This window comes from Lycium barbarum, chromosome 1 (genome assembly GCF_019175385.1).
Source record: "Lycium barbarum isolate Lr01 chromosome 1, ASM1917538v2, whole genome shotgun sequence".
Lineage (NCBI taxonomy): Eukaryota > Viridiplantae > Streptophyta > Magnoliopsida > Solanales > Solanaceae > Lycium > Lycium barbarum.
The window spans coordinates 138297100-138310859 of record NC_083337.1 but is presented as its reverse complement, the minus strand read 5'-3'; the positions used below and the strand labels follow the sequence as shown (position 1 = coordinate 138310859).

At 36.9% G+C, this 13760-nt stretch overlaps 1 protein-coding gene across 1 annotated transcript; it reads right to left on the bottom strand.

Annotated features, from left to right (window-relative positions):
• Positions 1 to 5191: 5191 nt before the first annotated feature.
• On the bottom strand, positions 5192 to 7924 carry LOC132614925 (uncharacterized). The gene is made up of 2 exons (XM_060329479.1): positions 6083 to 7924; positions 5192 to 6010 (listed from the first exon to the last, which is right to left on the bottom strand). Exons 1-2 carry the CDS (start codon positions 7922 to 7924, stop codon positions 5192 to 5194), a joined length of 2661 nt encoding a protein of 886 aa, XP_060185462.1.
• Positions 7925 to 13760: the final 5836 nt, after the last annotated feature.

Here is a 13760-nt window from a genome sequence, read left to right as displayed (position 1 = left end):
GGTAAGAGTGACCCTTCAGAGACATTTGTCTGTAGGTGTTGACACCCAATTTTGTCCCTCCTTTATTCTAATTTATTTTCTTGGGCTTTTAAATTTATTAACGAGCTAAATACTTTGTTTTCACTACTATTTTTATTACTATTAACATCGTTACTTTCATTACTTCATTACAAATTTTAAATGGTTCGTCATCACTTTATTTTCGGATTTTGTACTCGTTAAATTAATTTTACTTTATTAAATCCTTTACTTTCTACATACTAATTATTATTTGTCTTCACATAATATATATTGTACTAGTTGTTAATTAGAAACCCCAAAAATAATTTAAATAAAGAAGAAGAACCCACATTTTTCGGACCAACATTTGATCTCAAATAACTAGCCCATATATTAAATTTAACAGCCCAATGCCCACAACCAAAATTCACCCAGACCAGCCCAAAAAAGGACGACCCGGTCCATTCCCCTTCATTTTCATCAGCTTCCCCTAAAACCTAATTCCTTCATACCGCCGCTCCTCCTCTATTCGCTCACCCGCCCCTTCTCCCTCCTCCTCTCTCCTCACGCTCCTCTCCACTTCTCCTCTCTCCTCACGCTCCTCTCCACTTCCCCTTGTCCCCCACGCCTCTGTCTCCTCTGTTCCCCGCTTCGTCTCTCTCCCACGCTCCTCTCTTTACTTTAATACAAACAAAACCCTATAAATGGGATCCGAAGTTGAATCGTTTGGGGAGGAGGATTCAGTTTTTGAGGGGACTCAACATTGTTTTGGAAAAGGGGGATTTTTCAGTATTTGGGGGGATTTTTCAGATTTTGGGAATGATTTCAGTATTTTTGAGGGATACATACCATCTTCCACACTTGACTTTTCCTTTTTCCAGTGAACTTTAGCCGCGACCAACAATTACTCTATTTTTCATTTTTCGTTTTGAAACTTTATTTACTTTAATCGGGTTTCGGTTCGTTCGAGTTCGAGCACAGATTCAAGACCTCGACACCCCGTTCACTGCACCTGAAAAAGGTGTGTAATTTGCCTTTCATTTATGTTCTTCTCTGATTTGTTTTTATCTTGTTTGAGTAATTATGTGTTAGTTGGTATTAGAGCATGTTAATTAGTGGGTTTAACAAGGGGTTTTTGTGTGTAACTCGGTGTATTCTCCTGATTGCGGCACTCGGGTATGTTAGTATAACCGAAGACGTTTGCTGGTAATAGTAATGTTCAAGCATGTCTTATTTGTGTAAGTGTTGATTTTCTATTTGAGAGTATGGGAGATATACCTAAATATACTAGATGTATATAGTTCCTGTATACCTTTGAGCTACAAGAATTTGTACATTAGAGTATATATATCAGGTATATCATTTATGTGGACTCCGAATTATTAGTTTGTGCGTCATAATGGTATTAAGTTGGATCTGGACTTTAATTGTTTGCTTCATTGGACTGCTCTTTATTAGTTTCTAGATTCTGAATATTGTGTGTATCATTCGAGTTTTGTCTTGTTTATTAGAAATATGGAATTAATTAAGCAGGGTTGAGTTTTACGAATTTAGATATTTAATGTCGTTTCAGCTTTCAACATGTATGCGAAGTATGACTTTTTGTTGCCCTGTTCTGTTTTCATCTCCATGTTGTTAAATATGTCCATTTACAAATATGAATATCCTTGTTGAATGCGGCTGTTTTGTGTGAATTGGTGTTGGTTATTGGTTTAGTTCATGTTTGGTTTAAGTTTAGTATGCATATGCTGTTTCGTGGATAATCTGGTCCTCTTTTGTTTGTTTAATAATAGCAGTATAGACATGAGTTTTAAGCATAAATTATTGTTCTAGTGCGTATTCTAAGCGGTTGGGATCAAAGGAATATGTTACGAATAATTAGTTAAGTTCCAGCTCTTGTCTTAGCGGTTTAGAGAAAATACAATGATACATGGTTATTTAAGCTCAATCTAGGTAGTATAATCTGTTAACGAGAATGCTACAGACTGAAATGGCCCCTTTAAATGGTCCTTGGATATTGCTTAAATCTGCTAAATATGTTTAAAGACTAATTTTAGTGTCTGAAGAAATCTGAGAATACTAGACAAGCTAGATTTATGTGAATCTATTTGGATATGAATGATTTGTTACTCGAATCTGTCTAAATATACCATTTGGGTCCAAAGATGAGAATATGCATGTGTTGAGTCTATCTTGATCAAAGGAATTCAGGGGAGTTATTGTAACTGAGATTTCGAGTTAACTGAAATACACGACGACATGGTTGTGCTGTTTGTTTGAGTATCTCGAATCCGTCTTGTGCCATTAAGTAATGTACGAAGAGCATGTTGCTGAAATTAGCAAAGAAAACAAGTTTGAGGCTGTAGCAAATTGAGTAGACTTAAAGGATACAAATCATGTTGATAAATGGCTATCCCATTTTAAATATCTGGTAAACGATGGTACACTTTGAAAACATCAGAAACTCAAGTACGAATGTGTTAGTTTGATTTCGGATCTGCTTGTGCTTATACTCACTGTTGGAGTGTAAAATATTCCAGTGAACCTGCATATGAATTTGGTTCTTCTTATACTTTATTTGCTGATCCGAAACGGACTAATTAACTTTACATTCTTTTCTTTGCATGAACTGGGAATTTCGAATCCCAAACATCCTCGAGTTGCTCGACGATCTCGCTGCTACATTTATGAAATAATATTGCTTGTTGCTGCTGCTTCCCCGTGACGAATCGCCGTATATCTTAGGCAAACAGTTGGCGTGCTTAAGGCCTAAGCCAACTGCTGACCATAAGCTGCTGTTACACTTCTGTTTTCTTTCTTTCCATGATTCGAGCTGCATGGGTTATACATTGGCTAAATGTTCCACTGTTTGTTTCGTTGTGTAGTTTACTTGTCTCCATTTGCTCGTGTGATACTTGTTGAACAAAAGACTAGCAATTGGTTTTATTTAGTCACGCTAAAGTCCGTCTATAACCAGTGATTAAAGGAGCAATTTTAGCACATATAACGGTACATGTCCCCCAACTGGCAATAGCTAGAACATTAAAATCAGTTAAACAATTAGAAGTTTCATGAGTTAAGATACATTTTAAGTTAGCTGAGCTTTGAGAAGAAGCAATTTTAGGAAGGCAGTAACCCAGACATTCAGAATCAGAAGTTCTAGGAGTCAAAACGTGTTTTAAAATCAGTTGGGCTTGACATTTGGAATTTTACGTATCCAAGATTTCTTTCTGCAGGTGAAGGGTAATAGGTTATTAACTTTTCTAGATCTCCAAAATAAGCTAACTGGTCTTTCGGATTCTAAAAAAATCATACGAGCTCATTTTCTTAGATGTGTTGATTCTTTTCCCCAGACATGAGTCAACACATTTCTTGGTTACTTTAAAACAATTCTTATCTTTCTTTGGATTAGAACGTCGTTCAAATTCTGGTTTTCTGAAAAGGAACGTTTCATTAAATTTTTACTCACTATTTCAAATTACTTTGAAAGTCATATATTTAATCTGATGTTTGAATTACTCTTCAAAACGTGATTTTCATTTTGGCATATAAGGTTTTTCAATGATTTCCCAAGTCTAATTAAATAACATAAGTCCGGTCGGTTAACCATTGTTAATGGGTCTTAAAGGGTGCCTAATACCTTCCCTTTAGACTAGTTGAACCCTTACCTAGAATCTTAAGTTTCGTAGACTTTAAAATAAAATTAACTTTAAAATAACTTTAAAATAACTTTAAAAAACTTTAGGTGTCCTAATTCACCATAAATAATTAGGTGGTGACTCCTTAAAATAAACAGAAAATAGGAATCACCAATATGTTGTACTCTACTTTAACCCGGTTAAAAAGGGGTATGACAGTAGGGTTGCAGTTTCACATACACCATATCTCCAACAGCAAAACACCTAGCACTTCTCTTCTTATCTGCTTGAGCCTTCATTCTAAATTGCGCTAACAACAAATGATGTTTAAGAAGCCTGATAGTACTCTCCCTTGCTTGTAGACTTCGATCCACTTGATCCACCATAGAGTTGTGGGGAATATAGGGAAGATGTAGGGGAGGTTTCTGACCATATAACACTTCGAAAGGTGTCATCTTTATAGCAGAGTGATAGGTGGAATTGTACCACCATTCAGCAAGTGCCAACCAATGCACCCATTCTTTGGGTCTATCATTACACATGCACCTTAAGTAGCCTTCTAAGCACTTATTAACAACCTCAGTCTGGCCATCGGACTGAGGGTGGTAAGTTGTGGAGTGATGCAACTGAACTCCTTGGACTGCAAAGAGAGCTTGCCAGAACTTGCTCAGAAATATAGTGTCTCGATCACTGATAATGGTCTGAGGAAGGCCATGCAGTTTATAAATGTTGTCTAAGAAAGCCTGAGCAACTGTGGATACTGAATAGGGGTGAGTCAAGCTAATAAAGTGAGCATACTTGCTCAATCGATCAACTACAACCAAAATAACAGATTTGTTGTTTACTTTAGGGAGTCCTTCAATAAAATCTAGGCTGATATCCTGCCATACCCTCTCAGGGATGGGTAGGGGTTGCAACAAGCCTGGAGACTTCACATTTTCTCCTTTGCATTACTGAAAAACAGGGCACTTCTTGACATGAGCATAAACATCTTGTTTCATGCCCTTCCAATAATAGATTTGGCTTACTCTGTGTAGAGTAGAAGCCATGCCAGAGTGGCCACCAACAGCACCATCATGCAAGAAATGTAGTATATCATCCTTGAGTTGGGGATCTTGAGCAATGACAATTCTTCCCTTTCTATACAGAACCCCATCGTGTAACAAGTAAATGGGGTTGGAGAGGGCATTACTGGATAATTGTAAGAGCAGTTGCTGCAGTCTCAAGTCCTTATCATATGTTGTTCTGATTCTAGCTAAGAAATCAGATGTAATAGTGGATAATGTGTGCAGTTGGATACCTTCACAAGGAAATCTGGACAAAGCATCTGCTACTAAGTTGTCCTTCCCCTTCTTGTATAAGATCGTGTAGTCATACCCCATCAACTTGGCAAGCCATTTCTGTTGGCTGGGTGTGGAAATTCTCTGCTCCAATAAGTACTTAAGACTTTGGTGATCTATCATAATAAAGAAATGCCTCCCAATTAAGTAAGGCCTCCACTTGTCTATTGCAGCAACAATTGCCTTCATTTCCTTCTCATACACAGATAGTTGTTAATGTTTCACACTCAGGTCTTTACTCATGTATGCTAGAGGATGATCATTTTGCATTAAGACAGCCCCAATGCCATACCCGCATGCATCGGTTTCAATAACAAAATCTAGGGAAAAATCAGGAAGTACCAGTACAGGAGATGTACTCATTGCTATCTTCAATTTCTCTACTGCCTCAGTAGCTGCACCAGACCATTCAAACTTGTCCCTTTTCAAGAGATCAGTAAGGGGTTTAGCAATCACACCATACCCCCTCACAAACCTTCTGTAATAGCCAGTAAGACCTAAGAACCCTCTAGGTTCTTTAATAGTCGTAGGGGTAGGCCATTCCTTCATTACTTTGACCTTATGAGGGTCAGCTGCTACACCCTCCTGAGTGATAATGTGACCAAGATAATCTACTTCCATCTTGCCAAAAGAACATTTGCTAAGTTTGACAAATAGAGTGTGATGTTCCAGCACTTTGAAAGCCTGCTCTAAGTGCAATAAATGGGAAGACCAAGAGGGACTGTAGACTAATATATCATCAAAAAATACAAGAATGAACTTCCTTAGGTAAGGTTGAAAAATGGTGTTCATCAAACTCTGAAAAGTGGATGGTGCATTTGTTAAACCAAATGGCATAACAACAAATTCATAATGCCCATTGTGTGATCTAAATGCTGTCTTTTCAATGTCCGATTCTGCCATCCTAATTTGGTGGCATCCAGCTCTAAGGTCCAATTTAGAGAAGAATTTGGACCCTCCCAATTCATCTAGAAGTTCCTCTATGACAGGGATAGGGAATTTGTCTTTAACAGTGTTATTGTTTAGTTGTCTCTAGTCAATACATAATCTCCAAGACCCATCTTTCTTTTTAACCATGACTATAGGGGAAGAATAGGGACTTACACTTGGTCTGATGACACCAGACTCCAACATTTCTGCAATCATCTTTTCAATTTCATCTTTTTGGCTGGCTGCATATCTGTAGGGTCTCACATTCACAGGTGAGACTCCATCTTTCAGTATGATCTTGTGATCATGAGCTCTTCTAGGAGGCAACTCTTTGGGCACCTCAAACAATGAGGAGAATTGATCTAAGAGTTTCTGCAAATCCGGGGCTATCTCTACCTGTTGACTATTGAGAGTTGTTAAGCACTGCTCTTGGGACTGCACAAATGCTACTGTCATCATGTTCAGCTGAGCTGGCTTACTCAACAACTTGTGCATTTGGATATTGTCAACCAGTTTAGGGGGGTTAGGTTTGCTTCCCCTAAGTGAAACCTTCCTTCCATGAATCATGAATTCCATCTTCAGGTCTCTAAAATTCCATTTAATGTCCCCCAAGGTAATAAGCCATTGAATACCAAGAACAACATCGGCCCCTCCTAGTGGAATCACCAACATATCAGCCATGAAATCTACACCTTGCATCTTCCATTCGACCTTCCTACTCATGAATTTGCTATACACTTTGTTCCCATTAGCTATAGCTACCGAGAAAGCAGGAATAGTCTCAATCTTCATACCCAATCTCCTAGCAATATTGACATCCATGAAGTTGTGTGTGGCACCCGAATCCACCAGTACATGAACCATCTTACTCTTCACCGACCCTTTCACTCTCATAGTTGTGAAATCTACTGTTCCTTCTAGTGCATGAGCAGACATTTGGGGGCACAATTCAAACTCTTGTGCACTCTCTTCCATTAGGGCTAACTCATCTAGGTCATAGATTGGTTCAGGTGGTTCTTTTATGTCTTCCTCGACCTCAAGAATCAACAGCTGTTTCCTCTTCTTACATACATGGTTTGGAGTAAATTTCTCATCACACCAAAAGCATAACCCCTTAGCCCTCTTCTCATCCATCTCACTACTTGAGAGTCTCTTGGGGGGTGCATTTCTACCATTAAAAGTACTGTAATTCGAAGCTCTATTATTGCTAAAGCCTTTACTACTATCACCGTGATACTGATTCTTGTAATTAGAGTTCCAAGAAGTACCTGGGGTGGGTAACAATGCCTTAGAAGTTCTGATAAATGACTGGTTCTGCAACTTTAGTAATTGTTCAGTCAATTTGGATAGGTTATATGCTTTCATCAAGGTTCTTGGTGATAACATCCTAATATTAACTTCAATCTCTGGTTTCAGTCCATTCAAGAAACAACTGATTGAATACTCCTCTGTCAATTCCACATGGTTCAACAGTTTATCAAATTTGTCCAAAAATTCTTGGACACTCCCATTTTGCCTCAATCCGATCAACTCTGCCATTGGATCATCGCTCATAGTATGGCTAAACGTGAGATTCAAAGCACACACATAACCTCCCAAATTTGGAAGGTCTCGACCCAATCGAGATTTCACCAACGCTTGATGCCATTGAAGAGCCCTTCCCTCCATATTAATTGCGGCTAACTTCAATTCTTCTGGTGTTTCATCAACCTCGAAGAATTGCTCGCATCGACAGATCCAACCTCTCATATCGTCACCATTGAATCTGGGAAATTCTACCCGTGAATAACGAGTGTTTACGAAATTGGGGTTTCCACCGCGATTTCCTCTTCCATTCTGATTTCCTCCACCATTGACGTGCATATCACCATTTTCATGGATCTCCTCTCCTGCTGGAGCTCGATTTTGACCCATCTGTACAATCAATTGACGGATTTCCTCCATCGTTGTACCCATAGTTTGCATTTGTCCTCGCAATTCATCGACATCCCGTCTCAATTCTTGAGTTACCGTCATGATTCCGCAGTCGTACCGCTCTGATACCAAATGGAATGTGTTAATTGAGCTTAACACAATTCTGTAGACCTAAGAGATCAATGGAGAAGAATGATCTCTGAACAGTGCAACAGAAAGAGAGATACCAATAGAGAAGACAAAGAGAGATAGAGTTTATTATCACTAATCAAGGTAATCCTTACAATGACTTGTATCTTTGTATATGTACAGAATTACTTAACCGACTACTATTGTTAACAACCTCTAACAAGTCGGTTACTTCTACTAACTACCTCCAGCTGTCACTTAGCTGTAAATTGACTATTATTGTTATATCCCATATTTTCATACATTGGGACGTTTTAAACTAAACGTGACAAGTTAAAGACAAGACTATTTTAAGATACGAAGTAGAGATTTTAACTTCCGGTTTCGTTTCAAGTCATAATTTAACTACAATTTCGTTTGGCATTGATATATTAATGGAAAATTGGGATTAAACTAACCATAAGTGGGATTGGGAACAAAAACAATCTGCCCATATTTTTTTCCATGTGTAGCCGTGTAGATTAGTGCCATGGTCAAAGGTTATTGACCCAAGATTAGTGTGGTACACATGTCCAAGTCTTGTAGGGAATACACATAGTGAAAAATCTGATTCACTCCACAACTCACTACATCATTTCAACACTTACAAGTTAAGAACACATAGAGAGAGAAAGAGAAACTCTTGACCTAGAGCTAGCCGAGAGTGAGGTCCAAATTTGCTCCCAAAAAAAATCAGTTTTCTTCCTCAAATCAACTCCTCATTTAGTGTACAAGAATATGTAGTAGTTGTTGAAACGAAACAAAGAAGTGTAGCACCTCAATAGTGTTGAAGATTCGGCCAAAGTGAAGAACAAGATTGTAAGGTAAGAATGCTTATTGTTCTTGTGTTTCATGACGATTTGAATGTATAGTTCATGCATGTTGTTGTTGGATTGTTGTTGTAGTTGAAGTAGAGAGTTAGCCATGAGTATTGGTGAAGTCATGGTTGATTTCATTTTGCTTGTATTGTTGATGAATTGAATATGTATCAACATAGGTAAATGAACAAAGATTGTAGAAGTTTGTTTGTGATGTGGCATGTTGGATATTGGACTGTTTTTCTAAAAATTAAAATGAGCCGTGTGTTGAAGACTCTAATGAAATCATGTTTAATCTTCTTGTACATGTATTGGAAATGGATTGAATGTGTTGTAGTTTGGATAAAAGGATGAAAATCATGAAGTTGTTGGAATAGTGTTGAAGCCGTGTAAAGGAACTGTTTTAGGGGAGATTATGGACTGTTTTGTGTCACATTTTGATTGTTGTTGTTATGGACATTGTGGTGTATTGTATACATGTTGAATATGTGAATTAAGGTGTTAAAGAAGTGAATTATGTTGAAGCATACAAGCAGTCCAAAACAGTGGACTGTTTTAGTGCTAGAGGTGAATTTGTATGTGTTGAGTGTTGATTCTTGTTGTGAACGTTTAGTGAAAGTGAAGTGCAATGATTCAGGTCGAAATTGGAATGATTTGTGGGATATTATAAGAATGGAAATGATGCTAAAACAGTTCCAAGAATCATGAAAGTAATGTCATTAAACATGTTGTTGTCGTTGTAAGGTTTTAGTGTCGACAATGTAGCTATTTGCGTACGAATTTGGTGATATATTTATCGTGTGACTGCTGGTCGTATTTTACTGAAATTATATGAAATGAAGACATGAAATAATGTGTAAGAATCATATGTGGTTTGCTTGGTATGTTCGTAAACGTTTGCAAGAATTCCGGGCACCTTTATGTTGTTGGTTAGGGACTGTTTTGGGCGTGTTGATTGGTTAGGGACTGTTTTGGGCGTGTTGTGGTTAGGAACTGTTTTGAAAATGTTGTCTTCTTTAAATTGGAAAGACTAATGATAGTTAAGAATATATATTGTATTTACGTTGTTTGGGTTGTTGTAAAGTTGTTACACGAAAACGTTAAGGCTACGGATTATTAGGAGTAACTTGAGAATGTAGTAGTCGTATGTGAATCGTTATGGAATGTTGTATTTGGAATGTTATGTGGGCTGTCCGGATTGGTATTGAACATATGATTATTGATGTTGGATTGGTTGTATGTAGTTGGTTTGAATGCGAACGAAACGTCGTTTAAACGTTAGAAAGGGATTGTGAGCGTCAAAATACGTATTAAATTCCTTTGTAGACTAATTGTAGCTCTCGATATCTTGATATAGGATAAGTGTTATTGGGCAGCAAGTACAAGTATAATACGACTAAACGCTAAAGGTATGTAAAGCCTATTCTTTCTTTCTTTTGGCATGTCCTAGACGTAAGTATGAAATGATATGAACTTTGGGGTAAATTCTATTCTCTAGTTCCATGCATGACTTATGATTCTATATTTCCTTAATGCTATTGTCACGAGTCTACTACATGATTGACTAATGAATGATGTATAGAAGTTCTTACTCTTAAAAGAATGGCATGAACAGAAGCATGCTTGACTTTCAAAAAATACACCATGTCAAATTGATACATGTACATGAAAGCTGAAACGTTCCTTGCTATAACTTATAATGAGAGTTGAAAAGAATTGAATATGATTATTATCCCAATACTTTAGAGCTGGTTAGTTGCTTATCTATTGAGTCTCAAAAGATGAATTGCATATATGTGGTTGCTTATTATTCTGCTCGTGCTTACCGCTATATCCTTCACTGAGTCCCGGGCCAGGACACGTTCTCGTGCGCATATTTACTATATTAATCACCGAGTCCCTCACTAGAGGGCCGGGACACGTTATATATATATATATATATATATATATATATATATATATATGATGATATGATGATATGATGATGTGATGATATGATGACATGATGATATGGAGATGGTGGCCAGGAGGGCATATTCCCTATTACCGAGTCCCTTATTAAAGGGCCGGGACACGTCTATGTTTATGTTTATGATGCTATGATTTTAATTACCGAGTCCCTCATTAAAGGGCCGGGACACGTTATATATATGTTATATACAGAATGATTATGCAGCTTTGATTACAAAACTCTATAACGATATTGATATGAGAATGATACAGATGAAATATGTCCAAGGCAAGTTTTATGAATTTCTGATTGTTGCATTGGGTCCTACATACTTTGTCTCCTTATGAGTCTATTACTACATTTCATGTTTTACATGCTCAGTACATATTCCGTACTGACCCCCTTTCTTCGGGGGGCTGCGTTCATGCCCGCAGGTACAAACACTCGTTTTGGAGATCCGTCAGCTTAGGGTACCTATTCAGCTATTTTGGACTGCTCCTTTGTTCCGGAGCCTAGCCTGTGGTATAACTTCCTTTTATGGTATATATAAGTGTTTACTCGGGGTACGGCGGGGCCCTGTCCCGTCATATGATATTGTCGTTACTCTTAGAGGTCTGTGGACATCTGTGTGGGTCTGTGTATAGTTGTTGTTGTGTTGTGTGAACATGACTTATGTTTGGGGCGTACCCATTCGTGATGGCAGCCTTGTCGGCTTGCATATGTATGTATGTTTGGAATGTTGCGTGTAATGGCAGCCTTGTCGGCTTGCGTATATATAAATATATGTTGTTGTTGAAAATGGTAACTCCTCAGGAGATAGGTGCTTATGACATACAGAATCGTGACAGTTTTAAAATGACACTCTACCTTTTTATACAAATAAGTTCATGACATGCTAGTTATAAATGATTACAGTTGACAGGCAATATGAGTGTCCAATTCGGGCACTAATCACGGCCTACGGGGTTGGGTCGTGACAATTATACCCTCCTATACCACTGTCAGTTGACTACTATGCCCTCTTATACAAATATGGCATGTAACAGATGGCCTTTCGTAGAAATAATATTGTTTTGGTGTATGGCAAAATAAGTCATCGTGTCCCTTAATGTAGAAGAAGATTCGGATGATGATAATCCCGCTAAGCAAAAATATATTTGACGAAGCGGATGATGTAATGTAACTATTGTGGTCATTTCTCAAGTGATTCTTATGACTAAATATGAGAGATTGGGTGTTAGACGAGTTTGGTGCTACTAAGCATCTTTGTGCTAATAAATAATTTTGTGGTTTAAACCCAAGTTGAAGAAGAAGAGTAATGTATTTATCTTGGTAATTCAAGAACTTGAGTAGTACTTTTTGAAAAAGGAAAAGTTCTTTATATATATATATATATATATATATATATATATATATAGAGAGAGAGAGAGAGAGAGAGAGAGAGAGAGAGACAGAGAGAGAGAGAGAGAGAAAGAGAGAGAGAGAGAGTGAAGGTTATTTGAGTATAATAAGGTTGTGTTAATCAAAATAATATTTTTGTGAGCAATGAATATTGTAACCATAGTTTATTTGTGCTTACTATTTTTTTAAATAAATGACGGAGATATTAGTATCGACACCTATTTTTTTTTTTCACATTGATTTCTTATAATGTTTATTGTTGATGACGTAGTGTGAGTAAATTTTAAATAATTACTTGAGTGAAATTATATTATTAACTTGTTATTTATATGATGAATGTCTTATGAAAAAATAGTAATACTCCTTATTATTATGAAAGTATTATCCCTTATCTTAAAATATTTGAAAATGTGGGGGTTACGATGTCTTATGAGTTATGAAAATATTATTCCCTTATCTTAAAATTTTGAAAATGTGGGGGTTATGTGTCATACTAGAATTATGTTGAGAGAATTTTTTAAAAGATAATATTTTATTTGATATTATTATTCAAAGGATTTTTGAAAACAATCTTTTGGAAAGAAGCCATTGATGATGAGATCAATTCTATTTTTGGAAAAATAATATTTGAGAGATACCATGAATCATGGTATTAAATGGATTTTCCGTTGTATTACAGAGATACAATGATGATATGGATCTTTGATTCAGATGAGACAAAATTCACTAGAAACTATGTGTGTTCACCTTTCGTGGAGGTGAAATAACCAAACAAAGCTTAATTACTATATAGATAATGATATTTGAATTGAGGCTTTGGAGTTGGTTGGTTATGAAGCCGAGTGGTTAAGAAACTACTTAGCATGTATTAAATTGAAACAAAGTCAATATTATTTGTGTCGACACGTGTCGACATAATGTGATAAAGCAGCTGCTAAAAGATGAAACTATAAATTATGTGAAGTCTGAGGTGAATTTGGCCGATTCACGGGATTAAAAGAAACATCGAAGGGAGTGAGACTTTTGTCAATTGAGAAGATCAACAATGATGGTAACTCAACTTCTCTGATTGGAGATTCCATGAATTAGGTTCATATGGGTAATAACAAGTCATTAGTTGATCAAAGTGCATTATTAAATTATGTTCCTTCCAATGGTGTGTGAATGTAGTGCAGCAAGACAAAGTGAGGTTGAGTTATAAACTCTTAATCCATTACCATATCCTTTATAGGTGGTATATTGCTCTGCAGAGTACACTTGATGTGTGGACCTATATGAGTGTGGAGTGGTGCTGCTTCTATGAAATTGTGACGAATATCTAGAGCACTCATGAATACCAAGACACGTGCATGACCTCTTAGCGCAAAACTGCGATAACGACAAAGATTGTGCGAGTATAATGTGATAGAATAAGATTCTATGCTTATAAAAGAGTTCTTGGTTCATGGAAGTTTTAAAGTTCACCAATTATTTTATAAGCTTAATCTTATTTTATCTAGGTCCGGTTCATAATCTACGCGACACCAGATTCGACGCATTGTACTCATATATGTAAACCCAACAAAACGGCTTATTTTACTTATTTTATTATTTTTGGGGA